At 39.8% G+C, this 23446-nt stretch overlaps 1 protein-coding gene across 2 annotated transcripts in view; it reads left to right on the top strand.

Moving 5' to 3' along the window:
* The window catches only part of LOC126202429 (mitochondrial import receptor subunit TOM22 homolog), a 59576-nt gene extending 57457 nt beyond the window's left edge, over positions 1-2119 (top strand). For both annotated transcript variants that reach the window (XM_049936866.1, XM_049936865.1), the window contains one exon: positions 1116-2119. In XM_049936866.1, the coding sequence (XP_049792823.1) occupies positions 1116-1181 (66 nt within the window). In that variant the 3' untranslated portion in view covers positions 1182-2119. The remainder of the gene's footprint in view (positions 1-1115) is intronic.
* The last annotated feature ends 21327 nt before the right edge of the window (positions 2120-23446 follow it).

A 23446-nucleotide genomic window follows, 5' to 3' on the forward strand; every position in this document is an offset into this window, starting at 1 on the left:
GCATTTAGAAATCTGGGAAGGTCATAAAAAGCGACAGAGATAGGAATATTAAGTGAATTTCCTTTGTATATTTTTCATATTAAGAAGTATCTTGACAGTGATAAATATGTTATGGTCGTATGTAGCCTAATTTACTAGAAGTGTCTATGATACTTAAACTCTATTATGAAAAAAATAGATTGCTACTCACCTTATAGCAGAGGGGTTGAGTTACAGATATGCACAACAATATCAAACAAGCAAGCTTTCAGCCAAAAAGGCCTTAATTGGAATTGGACAAAACGCGCACATACCCACAAGCTCACACAACCACAGATCAGTCTCTGGCTGCTGAAGCCAGATCAGTCTCGGCATCCAGAGGGTGTGTGTGTGTTTGTGTGTGTGTGTGTGTGTGTGTGTGTGTGTTTTTGTCTGATTGTGCTAAAGGCCCTTTTGGCCAAAAGCTTACTTGTTGGACAGTATTTTTGTTGTGTCTATCTGCAACTTGGACATCTCTGCTATATGGTGAGTAGCAATCTATCTTCTTTATAATATTGTCACTTTCCATCCTGGATTCTCCATTGTTTGATTGTACATAAACTGTGGTCATCTTGCAAGTGTCTTATCACACCATACCTGAAAATTTAAGGCATGTCTTTCAACGGTGTAACTAAATGAAAGAACCAAATGCACTGTTTTTGTGCTTGATTTAAACTGTTCAGAAACTGGTTTAGGAGAGTAATATATAAAAGACAGTGGCTGATTTCCATTGAGAGGGATATTGTGCATTTTCCAACAGTGAAACTAAATAATGAGCAGCGGGCACTAAAAAATTACATTAACTGGTTTTCCTGTAAAGCCTTTTTAGTAAGTTGTGTCAAAACCCACTGATTAAAATTAGTCAAAGTACCATCAGTATAGTAGTGTTTAAAGGTAGTCAAATTTTTATCATCTTGTGGACATTTGAGTATTTCTCCCACATTGTTCCTCCGCACTGCCCTAGTTATTTGTCCTACAATGGAATTAAATTTCTGATTGTAACTATTCTGCTCTTCAGTGAAATGTACCTCACATCTTTAAAAACTGAGGACCACATTGTATTTGTTATTAAGTACTTGTGTTTAATCTGTTTTCAGGTATTACTTGGGCCAAACTCGGCTGTATCAGGAACCATGGGTTTATTGCCACCAGTGCCACGATAATGATAACCTAATTGAACGCTTCTGGGAAAGACATCAGTAACGAGGCAGTACAATGAGCCACTGTGTCAAGAAGACAGAAGTTGTTAAATTTCTGTAGTATCCCAAGTTGTACATTTGCTTGATGTATAGTTTTTTACATTACCGTGTTAAAATTTTTTATGTGTAACAACACGCACTGTCTCATACTGAGAACTTTTGTAAATTTATTTCTTGGTATGTTTGATTGCGTGATACCTGAATTTGTTTTATCAGTATGTTAATTTTTTTCTAAGAGCGTTACTCCTCAATTTATAAAGTGTTAGAACACTACAGACACATGACTATATGGTCGAATTTGTAGCATAGCCAGTAAAATTAAAATAGTTGTATTGAAACATCTACGTTGGTTCTTGGCATAACGCATCCAAGGTAGTTAATGAAATTGGTTGCCAGCATTATGGCAAAGGCAATTTCCCAATCAGCATTTTACCTCATTTGGTAATCCAATTGCAGAATAAAGTAATGGCAGAGTGACTGATCACACTGTATGTTACTAATATATAACCAATCGAAAAATCAGCTTAAAAAAGTAAATGTTTAGTGTATCCATGTAACATTTTGTGTGTGTGTGTGTGTGTGTGTGTGTGTGTGTGTGTGCGTGGATGCGTGCGTGCGTGCGCATGCTCGCCATATCATGAACTTTGATGTCAGTATGTCCGATAAATATAATTTACAAAAAAAAAAACTGGAGTGTTCTGGAATTAACAGAATTTTTTCAGAAACAACCTAAAATATTGTGTAACTTAAAAATCCCCACCATGTAGAGAAAATGTCATTTCCTTATCAATATTATGTAAATGATATATTAGATTACATAAACAGATGTCATTAAACATTCTGTCACTTTGTACAAGTTAATAAAACTGTTTCCAGTGTTGGAGTACAATGGCCTAAAGTAACTATGGTTGCAGTCATGATTAGGACATTTTTCTGTAATTGTAAAACTTAAGTGATGAGCTGTATTTCATTAAGCACATGGCCAGAGCTTTACTCTGTCACTCACTTGCTGTGGAAATTTGTAGTAATCTTTCAACAGATAGATAAATACAGAAGTATAATCTTGAGGGAATATGAAAAAATTCTTTGCTCATGCATGTATTGAACGGTGTAGTGAAAGAATTAGAAAGGAATGTGTCAAAGTGACCAAAAGAAGTTTCATGTTCCACTTAACAGAAAAGGTTGTCATGTGTGAAAATATAACTGCATGCTGTTATTACATTGAAATTACATTTGTGTGAATGAATGGGTAGTATCAGCATATTCCATGTACAATGAAGCATTGAGAATGACATGAAACACTGAGAATAACATTTGATTTTGAAAATGAAATAAGCTACATTAATTTGAGTGTCGAACACTATAGACAACGTGAAGCACCCTTAAGAGCCTTGTGACAATTCTAATGAGTACTTTTCTGGGTTTGAAAATTGGGAATTTGTGTTGTGTTGCAAAATATGAAGACATGGTGGAAACCAGGTGCACATTCTCATCCTGTAGTTGAAGCTCTCTCTCTCTAAGAATTTAATTTATAATGTGTAGAACATCTTTAAAGTTAAAAATACCCATAGGCACCTGTACTAAGGAAAACAAGTCGGAAAGATAGAAATGGAGCTGTGCAGAAAAGCACCATAAAGTGACAATATTTATTCCATGAAGTTATAAATTATTTCTTGTTCAGTGATAGTATTTGTGTAATTAGTTCCTCTTTTCCGTATGTAGATAAATGAAATGGTGCAAAGGTCTCATCAGGTTTAGGTTTGTGAGGTTACTGACTGGTTGAACTGCTGCTGTTCCTCTGTAACAGTGAAATTTCAAAGTCTCCTCTGCAATTGGTTGAATTTGTTGAGTGATGTTTCAGTGACTGAGACACCAACATTGATTTACATTTGAAATTAATTCAAATTTATTTGTGCCAAAACACATAATGACTATAATTGCTAGTGCGATCAGCTGTTTTTATATTTCAGCTAAACTTGGTTAGCAACTAGTCTGGGTTAACTGTAAACAGTAAAAATTTCTATATACACATTACCATAGTGTCATCACTCATGTGGCTGCAAATGATGAATCTTTACAAAACACCGTTTGAAAGAAAACTGAGTCATAAATAGTTCACACAGTGAGTCACTGAAACCTTACTGAATAATTAATAGAGAAAAGTTATGTGGATGACTACAGCCAGTCTGTTCAAATAAATTCATAAAATATTGACACTGACTGACTGTAACATCCGAGCTTCATATATTGGTGACTTTGACAGTGAACTGTTGATCAGATGAGTGCAAACAGTTAATTTTTATGTTGAGAGATCAACATAAAAATTGATATTGTGGACTGTATTCCTAGATGTTACTGAACAATTACTGGGTGCAGACTGATTCAAAGAACAAAATAAGTGACTATACCATGCTACAGAAATGAATGACTCCTGCAGACTGCCAGAACTATTGTCTGGTGTTTTGATGTAGATGAGGGTATTGAATCAGTAAATACATTTCACTTTGTTATAATACAAAGGTCAAATTTAGATCTGAAGCCATTCTAGTGATCCAAACAGTAATTTAGTTTATCTATGAGATGGATGACTGAAAATTTACAAAGTCGGGTAGACTATTTCATTCGTACCTTCTGCACTACTGTGGGGATTTACCGAGCTTTGTGCTAAATTCACAGGTTTGAAATTATAATTTGTTTAATTTCTTAATTAACACATGATTCTGATAACCAAATGTATTTTCTAGTTCACAAAAATTAGAATAACATAATCAATTCTTGAAATTAAACATACCTATTGGTCAAAATAACTAAGATATTTTCTGAATGGTGGAAACTTTAATTACAATTTTGTTTTGTTAGAAAAAGAAAAGTGTTAACTGAAAAGAGTGAAATCAGGACTTTCAAATAAACTATGGCCCTTTGGAAATAAACAATTATTAGCTCACAATATTTTTTCGAGCATAGTAAAATAGAGATTTCTCTCAAAAGAACACATTTACTGAAAAACTTATTATAACATTGGTATTAGCAGAACTGAAACTAATTAACAGATTTTCCTGAAATATCTCCTAGATAAGAATTTTGATATTTTAAGTAAATGTGAGACAAATACTACCAGTGTAATATAAAAAATGAAAAGTTAAATAAGGAATAGAATTGTAAAAAAGTTATTCTTCTGCCTTGATGTTTCATTTCGCCCCCGACTCTGTTGAATTATACAGTCAGTCTGTCTGCAATACATAAGTACAAATTTTTGAAAAATTAAAACATTCAATATATATTAATACAAAAGCCTACAAAAGGTTTTCACATTTTAAGTAAGTCCTGTGTACAAACCTTTTTAAAGAAATTATAAATTTTCGAAGACTTTTTAAGTGCGGCAATATGTTTTACGTAAACCTCGATAGTCCTTTAAATATTTAGCACATTTTACGAGTCTCTAAAATTGTGCTTTTGAACACTTGTGTCCACGACTTGCAGAATTTTGAAAGGTTGGACTCACTCCCTTTTTTTCTCAAGTCCAAGCTTCTCTAGTCCTCTGGATATGATCCATTCTTGTATGGCACTGCCTGTGTCTAGGATCCAGTTACATAGACTTCAATGTTTACGTACATGCAGAGAAACAAAATTACTCTGCATTAGTAAACTACAAAGATACTGCATAATTTTTGAAAAATTACAACATTAACCGACTCGTGGAGATAACATCTTGGACCTACTGATAACAAACAGACCCGAACTTTTCGACTCTGTATGTGCAGAACAGGGAATCAGTGATCATAAGGCCGTTGCAGCATCCCTGAATATGGCTGGATTGAAGAGTTTTTAGCAAACAGAACACAGCATGTTGTTACCAATGGAGAGACGTCTACAGACGTTAAGGTAACCTCTGGCATGCCACAGGGGAGTGTTATGGGACCATTGCTTTTCACAATATATATAAATGACCTAGTAGATAGTGTCGGAAGTTCCATGCGGCTTTTGCGGATGATGCTGTAGTATACAGAGAAGTTGCAGCATTAGAAAATTGTAGCGAAATGCAGGAAGATCTGCAGTGGATAGGCACTTGGTGCAGGGAGTGGCAACTGTCCCTTAACATAGACAAATGTAATGTATTGCGAATACACAGAAAGAAGGATCCTTTATTGTATGATTATATGATAGCGGAACAAACACTGGTAGCAGTTACTTATGTAAAATATCTGGGAGTATGCGTGCGGAACGATTTGAAGTGGAATGATCATATAAAATTAATTGTTGGTAAGGCGGGTACCAGGTTGAGATTCATTGGGAGAATGCTTAGAAAATGTAGTCCATCAACAAAGGAGGTGGCTTACAAAACACTCGTTCGACCTATACTTGAGTATTGCTCATCAGTGTGGGATCCGTACCAGATCGGGTTGACGGAGGAGGTAGAGAAGATCCAAAGAAGAGCGGCGCGTTTCGTCACAGGGTTATTTGGTAACCGTGATAGTGTTACGGAGATGTTTAATAAACTCAAATGGCAGACTCTGCAAGAGAGGCGCTCTGCATCGCGGTGTAGCTTGCTCGCCAGGTTTCGACAGGGTGCGTTTCTGGATGAGGTATCGAATATATTGCTTCCCCCTACTTATACCTCTCGAGGAGATCACGAATGTAAAATTAGAGAGATTAGAGCGCGCACGAAGGCTTTCAGACAGTCGTTCTTCCCGCGAACCATACGCGACTGGAACAGGAAAGGGAGGTAATGACAGTGGCACGTAAAGTGCCCTCCGCCACACACCGTTGGGTGGCTTGCGGAGTATAAATGTAGATGTAGAAAACCTGCAGAAGGTTGTAATTTTCAGATAATGAACTTCAGACCAAAGCAAATTACTTAATTCACCAACCTTCAATTATTTGAAGCCTCACTTGGTTCATAATGTCAATTTCTGTCAGTTTCTTTGAACATGTTTCTATTTAATCCAGGTAATAACAGACTGTTTCATAATCAGTACGGATGCAACAGCATGAGCTACCCAATACATTCCAAAATGCTGTGCATAAAAATGAGATCTTTCCGGGACTTATACCTCAGGTTCTGTTGGTGATAGAAAGGTAGGCTCAAGTGTTTTGGGTAGACCTTGGGCTGCAGACCATTTGTATTATTCAACAGAAGAATCGTCTTAGTGTCATTATCTTACAGGACACGATCAAAGTATGAATATTACACACTTACTCCTGCTTAGTCAAAAGGAGCAAATCATTTGGTTCTTTTTTAATTTTGTGTGGTTTAGGTGGGCCTTTAGGGGCTTATGGAGCCACCATTAGGTCATGTGCAGTATCTTAGGAAACCACAAAAAAGGATTCCTTTACCATTTTTTTGTACCAAAACCGAGCAGCAAATTTCAGGATGGCTATGCACAGTGAATGGCTGATATTTATACGATATGTTCCAAAGATCCTGATCTTGAATAACTGTAAGAATTGCCATGATATTTTTATTTATTTCTGAGATATTCAAAGTTACTGTATATGTACACATATGACACACACAAAATTTGGTGTAAGGCTAAATCTAAATAGCAACCAATCACAGCAAATTGCTCAGATTTTAATGCTGTATTCTCTGGGCCTTCATGTGGAAGTTCCATCTTCCTGTTTTCAAAACGCTTTATCCATTATGAACAGACACCCCAAAAACATAGTTCTTGTGTACTAAAACTGAGCTGCAGATTCCAAGATGGCTTTGCATAGCAAATGAGTGTATTTGTTTGGATATATTTTTAAGATTCCTGTCCTAACAACCTTGAAAATTTTATTGATCTCTATCTGTTACCGAGATAGAGGTTCAAAGTTAGCCTACTTGAACACACAAAATACACATGCAAAATCCAGCGTGAGGTGGAAATGTAGTTTATAAAGTGACTTAGCGCAGAGAAATATGCTGTGGCTCCATTGTCATCAGAAGGGTTCTGGGAAACCCATGTTGTACTGAAACGTGTGCAAAATTTTTTTGCACATAAAATCCTGTGTGAAGTGCAAAACTAGTTTTGGGTTATTTCAATTTCACATATGGTATGGTAACTGAGCTAAAAAATTCTTTTCGTATGAGTGACATGTCCTGCAATGGCAAAGAAAAGAAGGGAACCAGTGAACAAAATACCTTGGAAGTGGATGGGAGCCAGTGACAGTGAGAGACAGGCTGTAGGACAATGACTATGAGGAAGAGAGAGGCAGTGACAGCGAGAAGAGACAGCAACAGTGTGAAGGAATTAATGAGACAGCAGCAGTAATTGAGAACAAGAGGGAGACAGTGGCAATGAGAGGAGACAACAGTAGTAGGACAGAAAGGAGACTGTGGCTGTGAGAGACAAACAGATAATGACAATGAGTTGGGCTGAATGAATGACTGAGAATGGACAAGTGGGACTGGATGTGTATGTGTGACGTACAGTGATAGGTCTGAGCAAATTACAGTTAGGAGAGCCTGTGGGAGTGAGAGGTAAGTTGCATGTTAAAAAGACCACAAATATGTCTGCTTGCCAAAATTTTAGGGAAAATTTTTAAGGTGCTGAGGAAGGTAGAATGAGGCAACTGGTACACCACTTTTGAGTCAGGAGCATATTCGCCTTTTTTGTGCTGTGATAGGGGCATTTTTCTGCTGGTATCTTTACTGCTTGACATTAGTACAGAAATGTCAATAACACACACAAAGAAGGTAGGCATAACCGTGAAGCCAAAATTCGTATCGGTGTACATATAAGATTTCATTCAACCTTTTTAACCCTTCTAATACCAGGGTCTTCCTTTCTTCCCTCCTCGCTGAGTACCTCTGTGGTCAGAAAGACCTGAAGTGATTTACCTGAGAAATATCCAGTCTTTTTAATGAACTAACATTACAGCTGTTGAATGTAGCAATCACCATACTATTCTCATAACTGTTCGAGTTGAGATTGGGGTCATATTGACTCCACTGGTACTAGGAGGATTAAATAATTTTGACTCCAGTATACTAGGAGGGTTGAATATTTTTGGCTCCAGTGGTACTAGGAGGGTTAAATAATTTTGTTGCAAATTTTCAGTATTGAGACGTTACTGTCCAGTTTTTAACTACAGTTCTGTTACTTTCACATAAATTATCAAAAATGTTGCCTCGAATCACATGGCATAGATATTTTACTATAGCAAAAATTTATAGCTTCTACATAGTCCTACTTACCATTTAGTAATGTCTGTTACATCATTATGTTTTTTACATACGAACTTATTACCTGAAGTAGTGCATGTGCAAAATAAACTACCACAAAGTCATGGTTTGTAAAACACACAAACACAGGTGAAGGACATGATAGGCAAAGGTTGAGGCCAGGGGCTTATGGAAATGTAGGATATATTGCAGGGAGAGTTCCCACTTGCACCGTTCAGAAGACTGGTGTTAGTAGGATGGATTTGGGTGGTGCAGGCTGTGTAGTGGTCATCGAAGTGAAGCACATTGTCTTGGGCAGCATCTTCAAGTAGTGGGTGGTGCAGCTGCCTTTAGGCCACAGTTTGTCAGTGGGCATTCATTTGGTCAGAAAGCTTGTTGGTTGTTATGACCACATAGAAAGCAACATGTGGAGCCCTGCCTTTGATGGGACAGGTGATATCTTGTGACTGAACTGGAGTAGGTGGTGTCGAGAGAACGTATGGGACAGGTCTTGCACTTGGGATGGGGAGCAGAGGTGAAGTAGGGATGCACAAGGATGTTGTGTAGGTTTGGTGAATTGCAGACTACCACTATGGGAGTGGTGGGAACGATAGCGAGTAGGATATTCGTAATTTCACAGCACAATGATAGTCAAAACCCTGGCATAGAATGTTACTCATTTGCTCCAGACTTGGGTGATACCGAGTCATGAGGATAGTACTCCTTTGTGGCCAACTGAGTGGGATAGCACACTGGACTTGCATTTAGGAGGGTGACGGTTCAAGCCCACGTCCAGCCATCCTGATTAGGTTTTCTGCGATTTCCCTAAATCACATAAAGCAAATGCTGGGATGCTTCCTTCAAAACAGCACGGCCACTTTCCTTCTCCATCCTTCCCTAATCTGAGCTTGTGCTCAAGTGAGATGTTTCAACGGCCCGGGTACAGAACCCACGCCGCTGAAACATTGCACTTGACGTTTGCGTATGAAGTTGGCAGCGTAACAAGTGAAGAACGAGAGGCGCTAGGCTTTCAGCTTGGGGCGCCAGCCAACCAGAGCGCAGTGAGCACTGCTGTTACTCACATGCTATGACGTCAAAGTTCCCGCGTTGCCGGCTTGGTTTAGTGAATGTGTAAACATTGTGAGTTATATGTTGTTTACCGCGTGTTTTCGTTGTACTGTGTTCTATATCGTTGTGACTTGTTACGTTGTGAGTTTACATACTCAGAAAATGCCACCGAAAAGACTTCGTTCAGCTAGTGACAATCCTTTGCGTCGAGGAGTGCCGCTTAACAGCCAGACACTGGAGTTACTACGCAGAACTCTTTGAGTTTTACGAGCAGGAGAAAAACTACGTAAGCATTCATGGACAGCCATCAATTCCTGCCGATAAAGTGGCGGAACGTACGTCGAAAACTCTTGGAATTAGTGCAAGAACCGTAATAAGTAAGGGAGTATTACTACAAAACTCGAAAGATACTGAAGTGAGCCGTAATGATTCCGAGCTGTCTGGATCAAATAATACATTTTTAACGACACCGGGAAGGAAGAGAAAGCAGCCTAGTCCTATGACCGATTTAGATTCTTTCCAGACTGATGTAATTCGCAGGCATGTTTATGCTTACTGGGTTCAAATGGCACTGAGCACTATGGGACTTAACATCTGTGGTCATCAGTCCCCTAGAACTTAGTACTACTTAAACCTAACTAACCTAAGGACATCACACACATCCATGCCCGAGGCAGGATTCGAACCTGCGACCGTAGCAGTCGCGCGGTTCCGGGCTGAGCGCCTAGAACCGCATGACCACCGCGGCCGGCTATGCTTACTACAGCAGAAAAGAGTATCCAACTGTAGCTAAGTTATTAGTCTCTTTAAAAGAAATTGAATTCTTCAGGGGTGGTAAAACATCACTAAAAATTGTACTAAAAATATGGGTTTCCGTTACAAAATGCTAGACGGACGCAAAGTACTGTTAGAAAAGGTACAAATTGTTACCGCTCGAAGCATTTTCTTGCACAAAATTGTGGGCAGAGACATTCATTCCATAATTTGGCTAGACGAAACGTGGGTTAATGCCGGGGAAGCTGTCAGTAAATGCTGGACGGATAACACACCCAGCAGTAGCGGCCATCTGCCGATGGGAAGAGGAGCTAGATTAATTGTGGTTCATGCAGGCTCCTCCAGTGGTTTTGTCCCCGACGCACTTTTAGTTTTTAGATAAAAACTGGTGATTAACATGAAGATATGAATCACACACAATTTGTTGAGTGGTTCAGGAACCTTTTAAAACAATTTCCTGTCCCTACAACAAATGTAATGGACAATGCTCCATATCATTCGATGATACTGAAAAAAGCCTCAACCACGAATGATCGGAAAGAAGTTATGGTGCAGTGGTTACAGGTTCGAAATATTGCAGCGGATATGAGTATGACAAAGGTTCTATTATATTCTCTTGTTAAAGAAAATAAGCCTACGACACCTACATATGTAGTAAACGAAATTGTCAAGGATCAGGGTCATAGTGTAATAAGGCTGCCACCATATCACTGCCATTTTAACTCTATTGAGTTGGTACGGAGTGATGTAAAAATGTACGTAAGGAACAACAAGTCCTTTACAATAACAGAGATGGAAAAGCTGTTGCGTGAAGCTCTTGTGACTGTGGATGCAGCCTCATGGAGGGAAAAAGTCGAGCACGTCGAAAAGCTTATACGAGCAGCACAGACAATAGAAGGCATTATCAGTGGCTATGAACGGTTAATGATTTGTCTTGCTGATGACGACGATGAAGACGGTTTTGAATCGGACAACAGTGACGACGGCGAGCTGGATGGAATTCACCATTATCACTGTAAATTGGTGAGTGAAAAATTACTAATATTGGTTATTTATTACAATCTCCGTTATTGTTTATTTTGTAAACTATGAACAGTATTGATTTTAAAGTACAATCGTCAGATGCTTGTTTTCTGTATTTCTTTGCTCCGTTATCGAGCTTTATTACTTTTACTTTTACTTTTACGTGCATTATTATACGGTTCATTGTAGTATAACTAAAAACGAGTTTTTATATACACTGTAATCGCTCAGTCGCTTACATTTACGAGACGGGACGGAAAACTGTATCGTCTGCTGTGGGTGTATAGAGGCTGCTATTGCAACATCGCTATTACAGTGTAGCCAACCTAAGTCGGCAAAAAGCGATCTGTCAAGTGCAATCTTTCGCCGGCGCGGGTTATAGTGACTTCATTGTCTACGGGACGTTAAACTCTAATATCCTCCTCCCTCTCTCGCTTGTCGCCAGATAGTGAGAATGTGGTTTAGATTAGATTAGTTTTTCGTTCCATAGATCCGTGCTGAGGATATCCTCATGATTGTGGAACATGTCATTTTTTTTAAAAACTGAAATAACAATACTAATAGTATGAATATATACAATACATCATTTGTTTCTATTAAAAATATCGTCAATGGATTAGAAGGAGTTGGCCACTAGTAAGCCTTCCAGGCTCCTTTTAAACTGATATTTATTTGTAACTAAATTTTTTATGTTTGCTGGCAAATTATTGAAGATGAGTGTTCCTGAGTAGTGGACCCCTTTTTGAACTAAAGTAAGTGCGTTTTAAGTCCTTGTGCAGATCATTTTTGTTCCTGGTAGGCCTATCGTATGTATGAACTGAGCTGTTTGTTGGAAAAATTGATATATCATTTAGGACAAATTTCATTAAGGAGTAAATATACTGAGTGGCGTTATTTAGTATACGCAATTCTTTGAAGCGGTTTCTGCAGGACGTCTATGAATTCGCTCCACAAATAATACGTATTACACGCTTTTGGACTCTGAAAACTTTTACTTGACTTGAAGAGTTACCCCAAAATATTATACCATATGACATTATGGAATGAAAGTATGCAAGCATTTTCATTTTTATGTCGCCTATGTCTGCTAACACTCGAATTGAAAATACAGATTTGTTAAGGCGTTTCTGCAGTTCTGTGGTGTTCTCCTCCCAACTGATTTATTATCAAGTTGTAATCCCAGGAATTTAAGACTGTAGACCTCTTCTATCCGCTCTTCGTCATACTTTATGCATATGCTGTGTGGAAACCTCGTACAGGTTCTGAATTGCATATAGTGAGTCTTTTCGCAGTTTAATGTCAGTGAGTTGGCTTTAAACCATTTATTAATATCCATGAAAATATCATTAGCAGATCTTTCTAGAACTACACTCGACATACTATTTATTGCAATACTTGTGTCATCTGCAAACAAAACGAGCTCTGCTTCTGGCAGTGTAACTGATGAGAGATCATTAATGTACACAAGAAAAAGCAATGGCCATAAGATGGATCCTTGTGGGGCGCAATATGTAATTTCTTCCCATTCTTATGATGACTGATAACTTAATTCACTAGTCCCTTGCACTGGCACCCTTTGTTTCCTGTTAGTGAGGTATGACTTGAACCATTTTGCAGCACTGTGTGTGACACCATAGAATTCTAATTTATTTAAAAGGATGTGGTTCACACAATCAAATGCCTTTGACAAATCACAGAAAATACCTGCTGCTTGTAATTTGTTATTTAATGAATTAAGTACATTTTTACTGTAGGTGTCCATAGCCTTCTCGATACCAGAACCCTTCAGAAATCCAAACTATGTCCTTGATAATATGTTATTTGTGGTCAGGTGGTTGAGAAGCTGCCTGTACATTACTTTTTATAAAAGTTTTGAGAATCGGTCTGTATTTGATGGTATCTCTTTATCCACTTTCTTGAATAGAGGCTTAACATCTGCATATTTTAGCCAGTCAGGAAATGTCCCAGTTATAATTGATTGGTTACACAAGTAACTTAGAATTGTACTAAACTCACAAGAACATGCCTTAATTAACTTTGTTGATATTTCACCGTAACCACTAGAATGCTTTGTTTTTAAAGATTTTGGTGAAGTGAGTGACATATTCATGTACATCAAGCTATTTGTAAAGGCTAGTTTCAGGTATTCAAGGGCATTATTTACTGATCCTGACAATCCCATTCTATCAGTAACGGATATAAAGTACTTGTTAAATAGATTTGCCACACTATGCCCATCGGTTACTAATGTGTCATCTACCCTTAATGCTATTTGCTCCTGTTCCTTTCTGATTCTACCAGTCTCCTCTTTCACTATATCACATATTGTTTTTATTTTGTTCTCTGACATTGCTATCTTCTTCTCATAGTGCATTTGTTTAGATGTCTGGATTACAGTTTTTAAATATTTTGCAGTATTCGTTATATTTATCTAAATCATCAGCATTGGAGCTATTCTTGGTCAACAGATACATTTTCCTTTTTGTCTTACAGGAAATCTTTATTCCTCGTGTAATCCATGGTTTTATTACAGACTTCTGTTTAATTTGAGTAAGTTTTAGAGGAATGAATGTGCTATATTTTTCATTCATGTCATGAGCCCTATAAACATCTTTCCAGTTCATATCTTTGAGCAGTTTTCTAAAACACTCAATTTTTGGTTGATTGACTACTCTCCTGTACTCAGATTTAGTAGTCTTGATAATCTGCTTAGAATTTACATCTAGAAAAAGGAGCTGCATGTCATGATCTGATAGTCCATTTATTACAGGTTTTATGATATGATTTTGTTCCTTTGATTTGTCTATAAAAATGTTATCAATGGCTGTCCTTGAGGATTTAGTGATCCTAGTTGGAAAGTTTACAGTGTGAGTTAGATTGAAAGACAACATTACTAACTGCAGTAAATGTTTACTGGAAGATTGCATTAGAAAATCTGTATTAATGTCACCAGCAATCAAAATTTCTTTGTTTCTTCCTGTTAAATAACCCAAAAGAGCTTCTAGATGATTTATGAATAGATTATAATTTCCTGCAGGTGCTCGGTAAATAGTTACTATTATATAGGATCTGTTATGGAGCTCTACTTCTGTTGCACATGCTTCTAGATGCTGCTCTAAACAGAATTTATTAATGTCAATGTTCTTGAATTTATGGCAGTTTTTAATAAATGTGGCAACTCCTCCTCCATCCATATCTACTCTGCAGAAGTAGGAAGCTAGCTTAAATCCTGAAATGTCTAACATATCTATACCAGTGGTCACTTGATGTTCAGAGAGGCAGATTATGTCAATTTGGTTTGATGAATTCATTTCATCAATACAAATGAGTAGTTCATCAATTTTATTTCTGAGTCCCGGAATGTTCTGGTGTAATAAAGATAACTGATACTGCATACTAATGGGATTACAACTGCTTTGGCGAAGATGAACTGACAGTTTCTGATTACTTTCTGTTAAACATTGTTTAAAAGGTGGCTGTATGCTAAAATCTGACTCTTGTTCATCTGTTTTCTCAAACTGAGTGTGTCTGCCAATCTCTCTTAAATCTCATTTTCTTTCCCCCTTCCCTATCCTAAAAAGGGCATCTCTCTGACACCTGCGACCACTGGTATTTTACCACTTGTGACAGTATCCCCCCTTAAGTTTTCCGCAATCAACCCAGACAGTTTACCCTTCCCTTTCCTACTGAGGTGAAGGCCATGGCTAGTGTAGTCCCACCTATCGATAGCATCCACAGGAAGCAAACCAAAATGGGACCCTATATCCATCCTAAGCAGCCACTCCAACTCCAAGTTCACCCTCCTGACGGAAGAGTTCAAATGAGGCTGATCATGGTGTCTCAACACAGACACAAATCCCACACTCGTATGCTTCGTTGCTGATGCTACCTTCACCAGGTCACTCTCTATGGAATATGGGAGGTGGTAGGTGACTGGAGAGAAAAGCCACTGGAGATCTGTTTCTGTACGTGGTTGGAAGGGAAATTTAAGTCTGTGAAGTCCTCAGTGAGACACATTCTGTATTTGGAGTAGGACTGCCATGGTTGGCTATGCTGTGCAGAAGGAACTTCTTGGTGTGGGATGGGTGGCAGCTGTCGAAATTGAGTTATTGCTCGTGGTTGGTAGATCTGATACAGACAGAGGTACTAACACTGTCATCTTTGAGGACGAGATCTATATCGAGGAAGGTGGCTTGTTGGGTTGAGAAGGACCAAGTGAAGTGAATGGAGAAGAAGGTCTTGAAGTTCTCGTGGAATGTGGATAGGGTCCCGTGACCCTCAGTCCAGATCACAAAGATGTCATGAATGAATCTGAACCAGATGTGATTTTAAATTGCAGGACTTACCTGGTGAAAGGACTCTGCCAGCTGTCAGATTTTTCCTCCTACAAACTCTGCCACAGTGACCCCATTTCAGAAATCCAGCAGGATCTCTAGTCTCCTCTCAGACCTGTCCCAGAACCTCTGCTGAGTCTATCTCTCTCCCTACCCCTACCACACCCCACACATCTACCTTTCACATGCTTCCTAAATTTCATAAATCCCACCACCAAGGATGCCCCATTGTGGCTGAATACTGTGCACCCACTGAGGGAATCTGTGCTCTTGTGGACCAACACCTTCAGACTATCCAGCCTAATTTTGCAGTATTATGTGAAATCCAACATTTACTTTACAAATCATTTGCCAGTCCAATGCAGTGTAATAAAAAACTTAGAGCATTACACATCTTTCAAACATCTTTTCACTAAACACTGCAGACATACTGAAATTTGCCTTCTGTACATTGGTTACTCTGCCGTCATGTTCAAAAAGTTTGCTTTCACTTAATATTATACCTTCATGATACTTTTGCAAACTTTATCTGTCACAGTGCTATTCACGTTTGTCTTACCTACCATTTGATTTACCTCTTTATTAAGTACTGCCTTTTGCATTCCTCTGTCAACTTGCATTCACTTATGGTTCACTTTTATTCTACACGAGCATATGATTGTGTCGGCCTTATATTTGATACTCAACAATAAGTGGCAGCAAAGTGGGGCACATGGTTTCACAAGTGATGTCCACAGAATTCCACTGATTTAATGGTTAGTGAAGGCACGAGGAAGTGTTTAAATAACACTTTGTTCATATAAGACATCTGTGGTCACCTGATAATCAGTAGGTATTATAGCCATGTAGTGAGAATGCTGAAAGTATTTTTTTCTCTTTGAAACAAATGTGAGTGCAAATACAGAGATCTAATTGACTTTGAAGGACAGCGGACTAGATTTGTGGTAAAGTACAGTAGTTAATAAGCTGCAGGTTGGTTTTGTTTGTGAAATAAAGACTTAATTTCACAGAACCATGGAGTGTAGTTGTGTTCCATGTAAAGTGATCATGTAAGTATGTAATCTATTTGTTGCTGGAATTCCTTTTTACAGACATAACAACTGATTATATGTGCACTAATGGTTGTAATGGTAAGTTAAAATCATGACTGAGATACATGTTCCCAATTGTGTAAAATTGTCAAACAAAATTGATAGTGTGTAGAATGACCTAAACATTCTTAGCAGGGGGAAATGTGTGAGAGAAACAAAGATAGGCCTTACTTGACATTAATTGTAAGCTTTTGACTTCAGTGATGATGCTTAATAGCTCCTAAGCTCAATCAAAAATTTTAATATAAAATTGTCATGTTTCTACAACTAAAAAAACATCAATTCAATGCTTACATTCTGAAAATCATACATTTTAGTAGTGAAATGATTGCAAAGATCTTGTGCCATTTGCACTGCTAAGTATTACAGCTAAGAGCTCAATTTAAAATGATCATCTATCTTGGTTATGAAAGCACCCACCACATGAGCACCAACTGTTGCCCATGTTTGAATTAAAGGCCTGTCCATTAATTATATGAGCTCAAAATGGAGGGGGATGGGTCTGACAAAATCTCTCCAAATCTCATTTAAAGGGGAGCACGAAAAACTCACATCAACTTTTTAATTCTAAGAATGTATGTTATTTTATCAGATAACATTTTGTTTTATATACTGTCCATTCACATTATTGTGTCCACCTGTCAGAGGCCTGAATAACCTATTTTTGCAACATGAAATGTACAGAGAGAGAGTCAACAAGGTTCTAGAAGATACCGACAGGAATGCGGAGCCATGCCGGCTTCAGTGCCTTGGCCTGCTGGTCTAAGTTGAGGATTCACGGCATGAACAGCCCAGTCTAGGTGATCCCACAGATTTTCAATTTGGTTTAAAGCCAGGGAAATTTGATATGGTAAATCCACCCTAATGATCATTGAGCCACCCACGTACACTGTGAGCTGTGTGATGTGTTGTGTTGTCCTGCTGGTAGATGCCATTGTGCCAAGGAAAACAAATAGTGCATAGGGGTGGACATGATCCCCAAGAATAGGTGCACACTTGTGTTGATCCATTGTGCCTTCCAGAATGAAGAGATCATCCACGGAATGCCACAAAAACATTCCCCAGACCATAATGCTCCCTCCGGGTTGTGGGGTATTTGCTTTCAGACATTACATGACAGTCTGACGGAGCATAAAATGTGATTCATCTGAAAATCCAACTGTCATTCCCAATGAACAACAGTCAGCTTGGGTGCATGAACTAGTCACCTGCTTTGGAGACCTATATGCAGCAATGTTCATTGAATGGTCATTGAGGAGACACTGTTGGAAGCCCCTTTGTTCAGCTGGGCAGTTTGTTGCTCAACAGGTGCATATCTTTTTGCCTGTACACACCTCCGTACCTGTCGCTCACCCCTGTCATTTATGGCACAGGGTGCATCATGTTTGGCTAGGGTTTTGGGTAGCATGATTTTGCGACACACTGTATGCTTTAACCACAGCAGCAAGCAAACAGTCTAAAAACCCAGTAATTTTGAAAATGCTTCCACCCTTGGCCTGAAAGCCAATAATCATGCCCTTCTGGACGTCAGATAAATTGCTCCATATCTGCATTACAGCAGTGACTCCACTATTTTCCACAGCCCCCTCCCCCCCCACCCCCCCTCCCCCCACGACTTTTTATACATACCATCAGCTGCTAATGCTGCCACCTGTCATTAGTGAGTGATTATTGCATATTGATGCTGAATATAGGTGGTGGTCACATTAATGTGACTGGACTGTGTATAATTAGTCCCAGCATAGACTACATTTGTCCACTAGTCTTTATGGCCTCTCTAAACTGAACTGAATGTTTTACACATGTGCATGTCCAGCCTTTCCCATTTTGGAACAAGTGTTGCAGAAGTGTGAGATTTCATTCCGAGAGTTCCTTGCAGCAGTGGTCGAAATCACTGCATGTCAGGCCTGATATCCTGCAATGCATATAAATCTGAAGTTATTGTGTTAAACATGAATTTATGTCAAAATGTTTATGATGTGTCTGTTAAGTGGCACATCAACAACTCGAAAGCAACATATGAGCAAGAAGTTAATCTTTTTTGGAAGGAAGCTAAGCTGAAGTCCACTGACAAGAATTCTCTTAGTGATCGTATAAATCAGAGGACTGAAAAGCTACATAATCATACTGTTCAAGGCAAAGTACAAACAATATTGGTTTTCACCTGCAAAGTACATGGTGATGCGAGGGAATTTAATGCATATAATATGCCAGTAAAATGTAAATTTTTTAGGAATGTATGAAAATGGTTAATACTATTTTCAAAGAGCTTTTGACATGTTTAAAATAAAGTGTTTTTATTTATGTGTTAAAAACACTGTTTAATATAGTTTATAAATAAAACGTGTTATTAAAACGTTTAATGAAGTTTAAAACAAATGTTTTTTTTTTTCAATTTTACACATTTTTATCTGACTATAGGGTAAACACAATGTGTTGCAGAGAGGAGTGGGGATCCACGACATCTCACCAAGGAGGGTGCAAATTTTAAAGAAAACACCTCACATAACCAATGGGCATCCCCTTTGCTTCAACATAATGCACTCATAACTACACGGAAAACTACACTCCTGGAAACTGAAATAAGAACACCGTGAATTCATTGTCCCAGGAAGGGGAAACTTTATTGACACATTCCTGGGGTCAGATACATCACATGATCACACTGACAGAACCACAGGCACATAGACACAGGCAACAGAGCATGCACAATGTCGGCACTAGTACAGTGTATATCCACCTTTCGCAGCAATGCAGGCTGCTATTCTCCCATGGAGACGATCGTAGAGATGCTGGATGTAGTCCTGTGGAACGGCTTGCCATGCCATTTCCACCTGGCGCCTCAGTTGGACCAGCGTTCGTGCTGGACGTGCAGACCGCGTGAGACGACGCTTCATCCAGTCCCAAACATGCTCAATGGGGGACAGAACCGGAGATCTTGCTGGCCAGGGTAGTTGACTTACACCTTCTAGAGCACGTTGGGTGGCACGGGATACATGCGGACGTGCATTGTCCTGTTGGAACAGCAAGTTCCCTTGCCGGTCTAGGAATGGTAGAACGATGGGTTCGATGACGGTTTGGATGTACCGTGCACTATTCAGTGTCCCCTCGACGATCACCAGTGGTGTACGGCCAGTGTAGGAGATCGCTCCCCACACCATGATGCCGGGTGTTGGCCCTGTGTGCCTCGGTCGTATGCAGTCCTGATTGTGGCGCTCACCTGCACGGCGCCAAACACGCATACGACCATCATTGGCACCAAGGCAGAAGCGACTCTCATTGCTGAAGACGACACGTCTCCATTCGTCCCTCCATTCACGCCTGTCGCGACACCACTGGAGGCGGGCTGCACGATGTTGGGGCGTGAGCGGAAGACGGCCTAACGGTGTGCGGGACCGTAGCCCAGCTTCATGGAGACGGTTGCGAATGGTCCTCGCCGATACCCCAGGAGCAACAGTGTCCCTAATTTGCTGGGAAGTGGCGGTGCGGTCCCCTACGGCACTGCGTAGGATCCTACGGTCTTGGCGTGCATCCGTGCGTCGCTGCGGTCCGGTCCCAGGTCGACGGGCACGTGCACCTTCCGCTGACCACTGGCGACAACATCGATGTACTGTGGAGACCTCACGCCCCACGTGTTGAGCAATTCGGCGGTACGTCCACCCGGCCTCCCACATGCCCACTATACGCCCTCGCTCAAAGTCCGTCAACTGCACATATGGTTCACGTCCACACTGTCGCGGCATGCTACCAGTGTTAAAGACTGCGATGGAGCTCCGTATGCCACGGCAAACTGGCTGACACTGACGGCGGCGGTGCACAAATGCTGCGCAGCTAGCGCCATTCGACGGCCAACACCGCGGTTCCTGGTGTGTCCGCTGTGCCGTGCGTGTGATCATTGCTTCTACAGCCCTCTCGCAGTGTCCGGAGCAAGTATGGTGGGTCTGACACACCGGTGTCAATGTGTTCTTTTTTCCATTTCCAGGAGTGTATTTTCGTACCACACGCGTATAAGTATTAAAAACATCAATTGCGGCCTGTTAATCTCTAAGGTGGTGCCTAAAGCATTTTTTAAAAGAAACAGATTTAAAATTATAATCAGAAAGCCCCTCTAAATATCAGGGTCACAATTTATTCAGAGGCAGAAAGAAACAAGTTTTGACTGAATGAGCTTTCGAGCAGAAAACCTTGCCGCTCCCTTTTGACACGGCCGTAGTTATGACCGCTCACAACAGCCTCTGAAAGACTACACTGGTGCAAATCTGCAACACAACAGATAACTTTAAACTAAGAGTTTTAACAATTTACACAAGCACACAAACTATGCAACCCCCCCCCCCCCCCCCCCCCCCCCGTAGGAGGGATGGAAATAGTACAAAACACTAACAATTAAAATATTAACCTTGCCACCGAAGGTGCAACTTGATTTTAATTTCTAAGAAAAGTCTTACGGTGAAAGGGTGGCAACTTTATATACTAAAATGATCATTTAAATAAAACCCCATGAAATGCAATCTTATATAAAATTCTACAAGGATGGCCAAACAATAGTTAAGATGCTCTACAGTACACAGATACCGCCTCTCAAGATCATAGGCAATAATATCAAAGTTTCCAAAAAGATCAAAACATATTTCAGGTATTAGGCCATTACACTCCAAGCAAGTTAACACACCAAATCCGACAAACATGACAGAGGTAGCTACTAACGTACGGTAGATTGATAGGGAGATTACCGAACAACCCGAACCCCAGGTTGCTCTAACCTGCCCCTACTCCACGAGGGAAAAACGGACCACCCAATTTATAAACAACCACCTTCCTGCAGGTGGGCAAACAGAGAAGAATGGTGGGACGACCCAAAAGCAAAACGGCTGGTGACCTCACCAAGAAAACAAGTAGAATTTAACAAGAGTAAATCAAACAACATATCATCAATCCCTTAACTTCTAAAAAACTGCGATTTCTTGAGAAGACCTGGCGCAGCACCCCCAAATTTCTCTCCCGAACCGTTCGCTGCCAGCCACTTCAACGGATGCAGGAAGGCACGCCAATCTCCCGTCTCACAGCGTCGCAGCTCGCACCTGCCAGACTGATGTCATGGGTTGACTCCTGTTGCTCTCGTGTCGACCGCGAAGTCACTACCCCTCGCTATACGCCGCGCCCCACTGGACTCATGTGGCAACCTCACATGCACCGACGCTCAAGACGGACAAGTCATCTTGTGTCTCGGGGCGCGACCGACCAAACGATCGATCCAACCCCCAATGACCATTGCCTGAGCAAACTCGAGCAGACTGGCGGCCTAACACGCAGACTCAGATGCAGGAACTAAGCGCCGACCAGGGGACCACTTGCTGAGTTCTCTTACTGGCGGAGTGGAAAGACTCTCATTTTGCCGGCTTTAAAGGTTGATCCGAACGACAGACATGACTCCAAATGACAGACAGACACTAACTGCCTAACAAATACGGATGAGAGACAGACTAGCAAGCTGGGGATGAGAGACTGACCCAGACTGACCGACTGGCGAGCTCATAGCGCCCCTTAAATGCACGTGAACAGGCAACCTTTCCGTTTTCCCACCAGAGGGAGACACCAATGCTGCGATTGCCACAGCGGCGCCACTGCCAGAAACGGAGGGCGACTGCTTCACACTACACGCTGTGGTGCGCTCTTCAAAACAGCAATTTTTACCATGGCTCAGACATTACAGAGGCTTTGCCCAGTTCCTGTATGTTATTACTGTACTTGAAGCTTTTGAATATGTGCCAGTTATGATGTATTCTTTGGAGCTGTAAATGAAGTGAAGGTGATTTGAAGTTGACAGGGTTTTGCATTTTTATGGTTTATAGCAAGAGAAAATCACTTCATGATGTGTCATGAACGTTGTATAAATTTAATTTCTATATTAAAAGAAGTATTTTTTTAATATTGTGAGTAGAAAAGAAGGTGATAAGGGATATCTCCAGTTTTAAAGTTGCTCGACAAGAAGATGGTAATGAAATGGGGAAGAAAAATATTTTACTTCAAATAATTCAAAGGATCCATAAAATACATTACAGCTCAAATAATTTGATTTAAATTTGAAGATGAAAAATCGGATGGTCAAATATATTGAGGCAAGCACTCTATTAAACATAATCGCTGGTTGTCTAAGCAAAGCACAAGTCAGCAACTGCATTACCACAAGTTTCGTGCAAGAAGTCTTAATACAATAAAGCCTGTGTTTATTCTCAAGAAGACAAATCTGGAAACTAATAAATAATTCATATATATGAAGAAGAAGTATTGGTGTACATGTAGCTGTACACAGTACATGAAAAAATTTAAGAAATTTTTCCAGTCAGATTGGAGAACATCCAATATGTGTTGTAAGTTGCACATAACAGCATACAAACTATTTTTCACACGTCTAACTATTACTATTTTCATTATGTATGTCATTATTATTTCTATGTGCAATTCCATATTAGAAGTAAATTAGAAAACCCTCTGATTCTTTAAAGAATTGAGGTCCCGTGTATGAAATACAAATGAGTTAATGTGTTAAATATTAGCTTCAAGCTTTAAGTGAGAAATAGTGTAGGAAAGGTTTGAAATAATGCTTGAAGTTCATTAGGAGTTGTTAAGTGCTCTCATCGTGAAACAGTGGATGGATGGCAGAACATAAACTAGGTAATTTGCACTGCATTTTAAACAAAAGCTAGATTTTCATGCACGTAAATGTTCATGATGTCATGTCTCCTGAACAATGATACAGCTGTATAGGTACATCCAGTGATACATTCAGAT

The sequence above is a fragment of the Schistocerca nitens genome, chromosome 1 (genome assembly GCF_023898315.1).
Source record: "Schistocerca nitens isolate TAMUIC-IGC-003100 chromosome 1, iqSchNite1.1, whole genome shotgun sequence".
In the NCBI taxonomy this organism is placed as follows: domain Eukaryota; kingdom Metazoa; phylum Arthropoda; class Insecta; order Orthoptera; family Acrididae; genus Schistocerca; species Schistocerca nitens.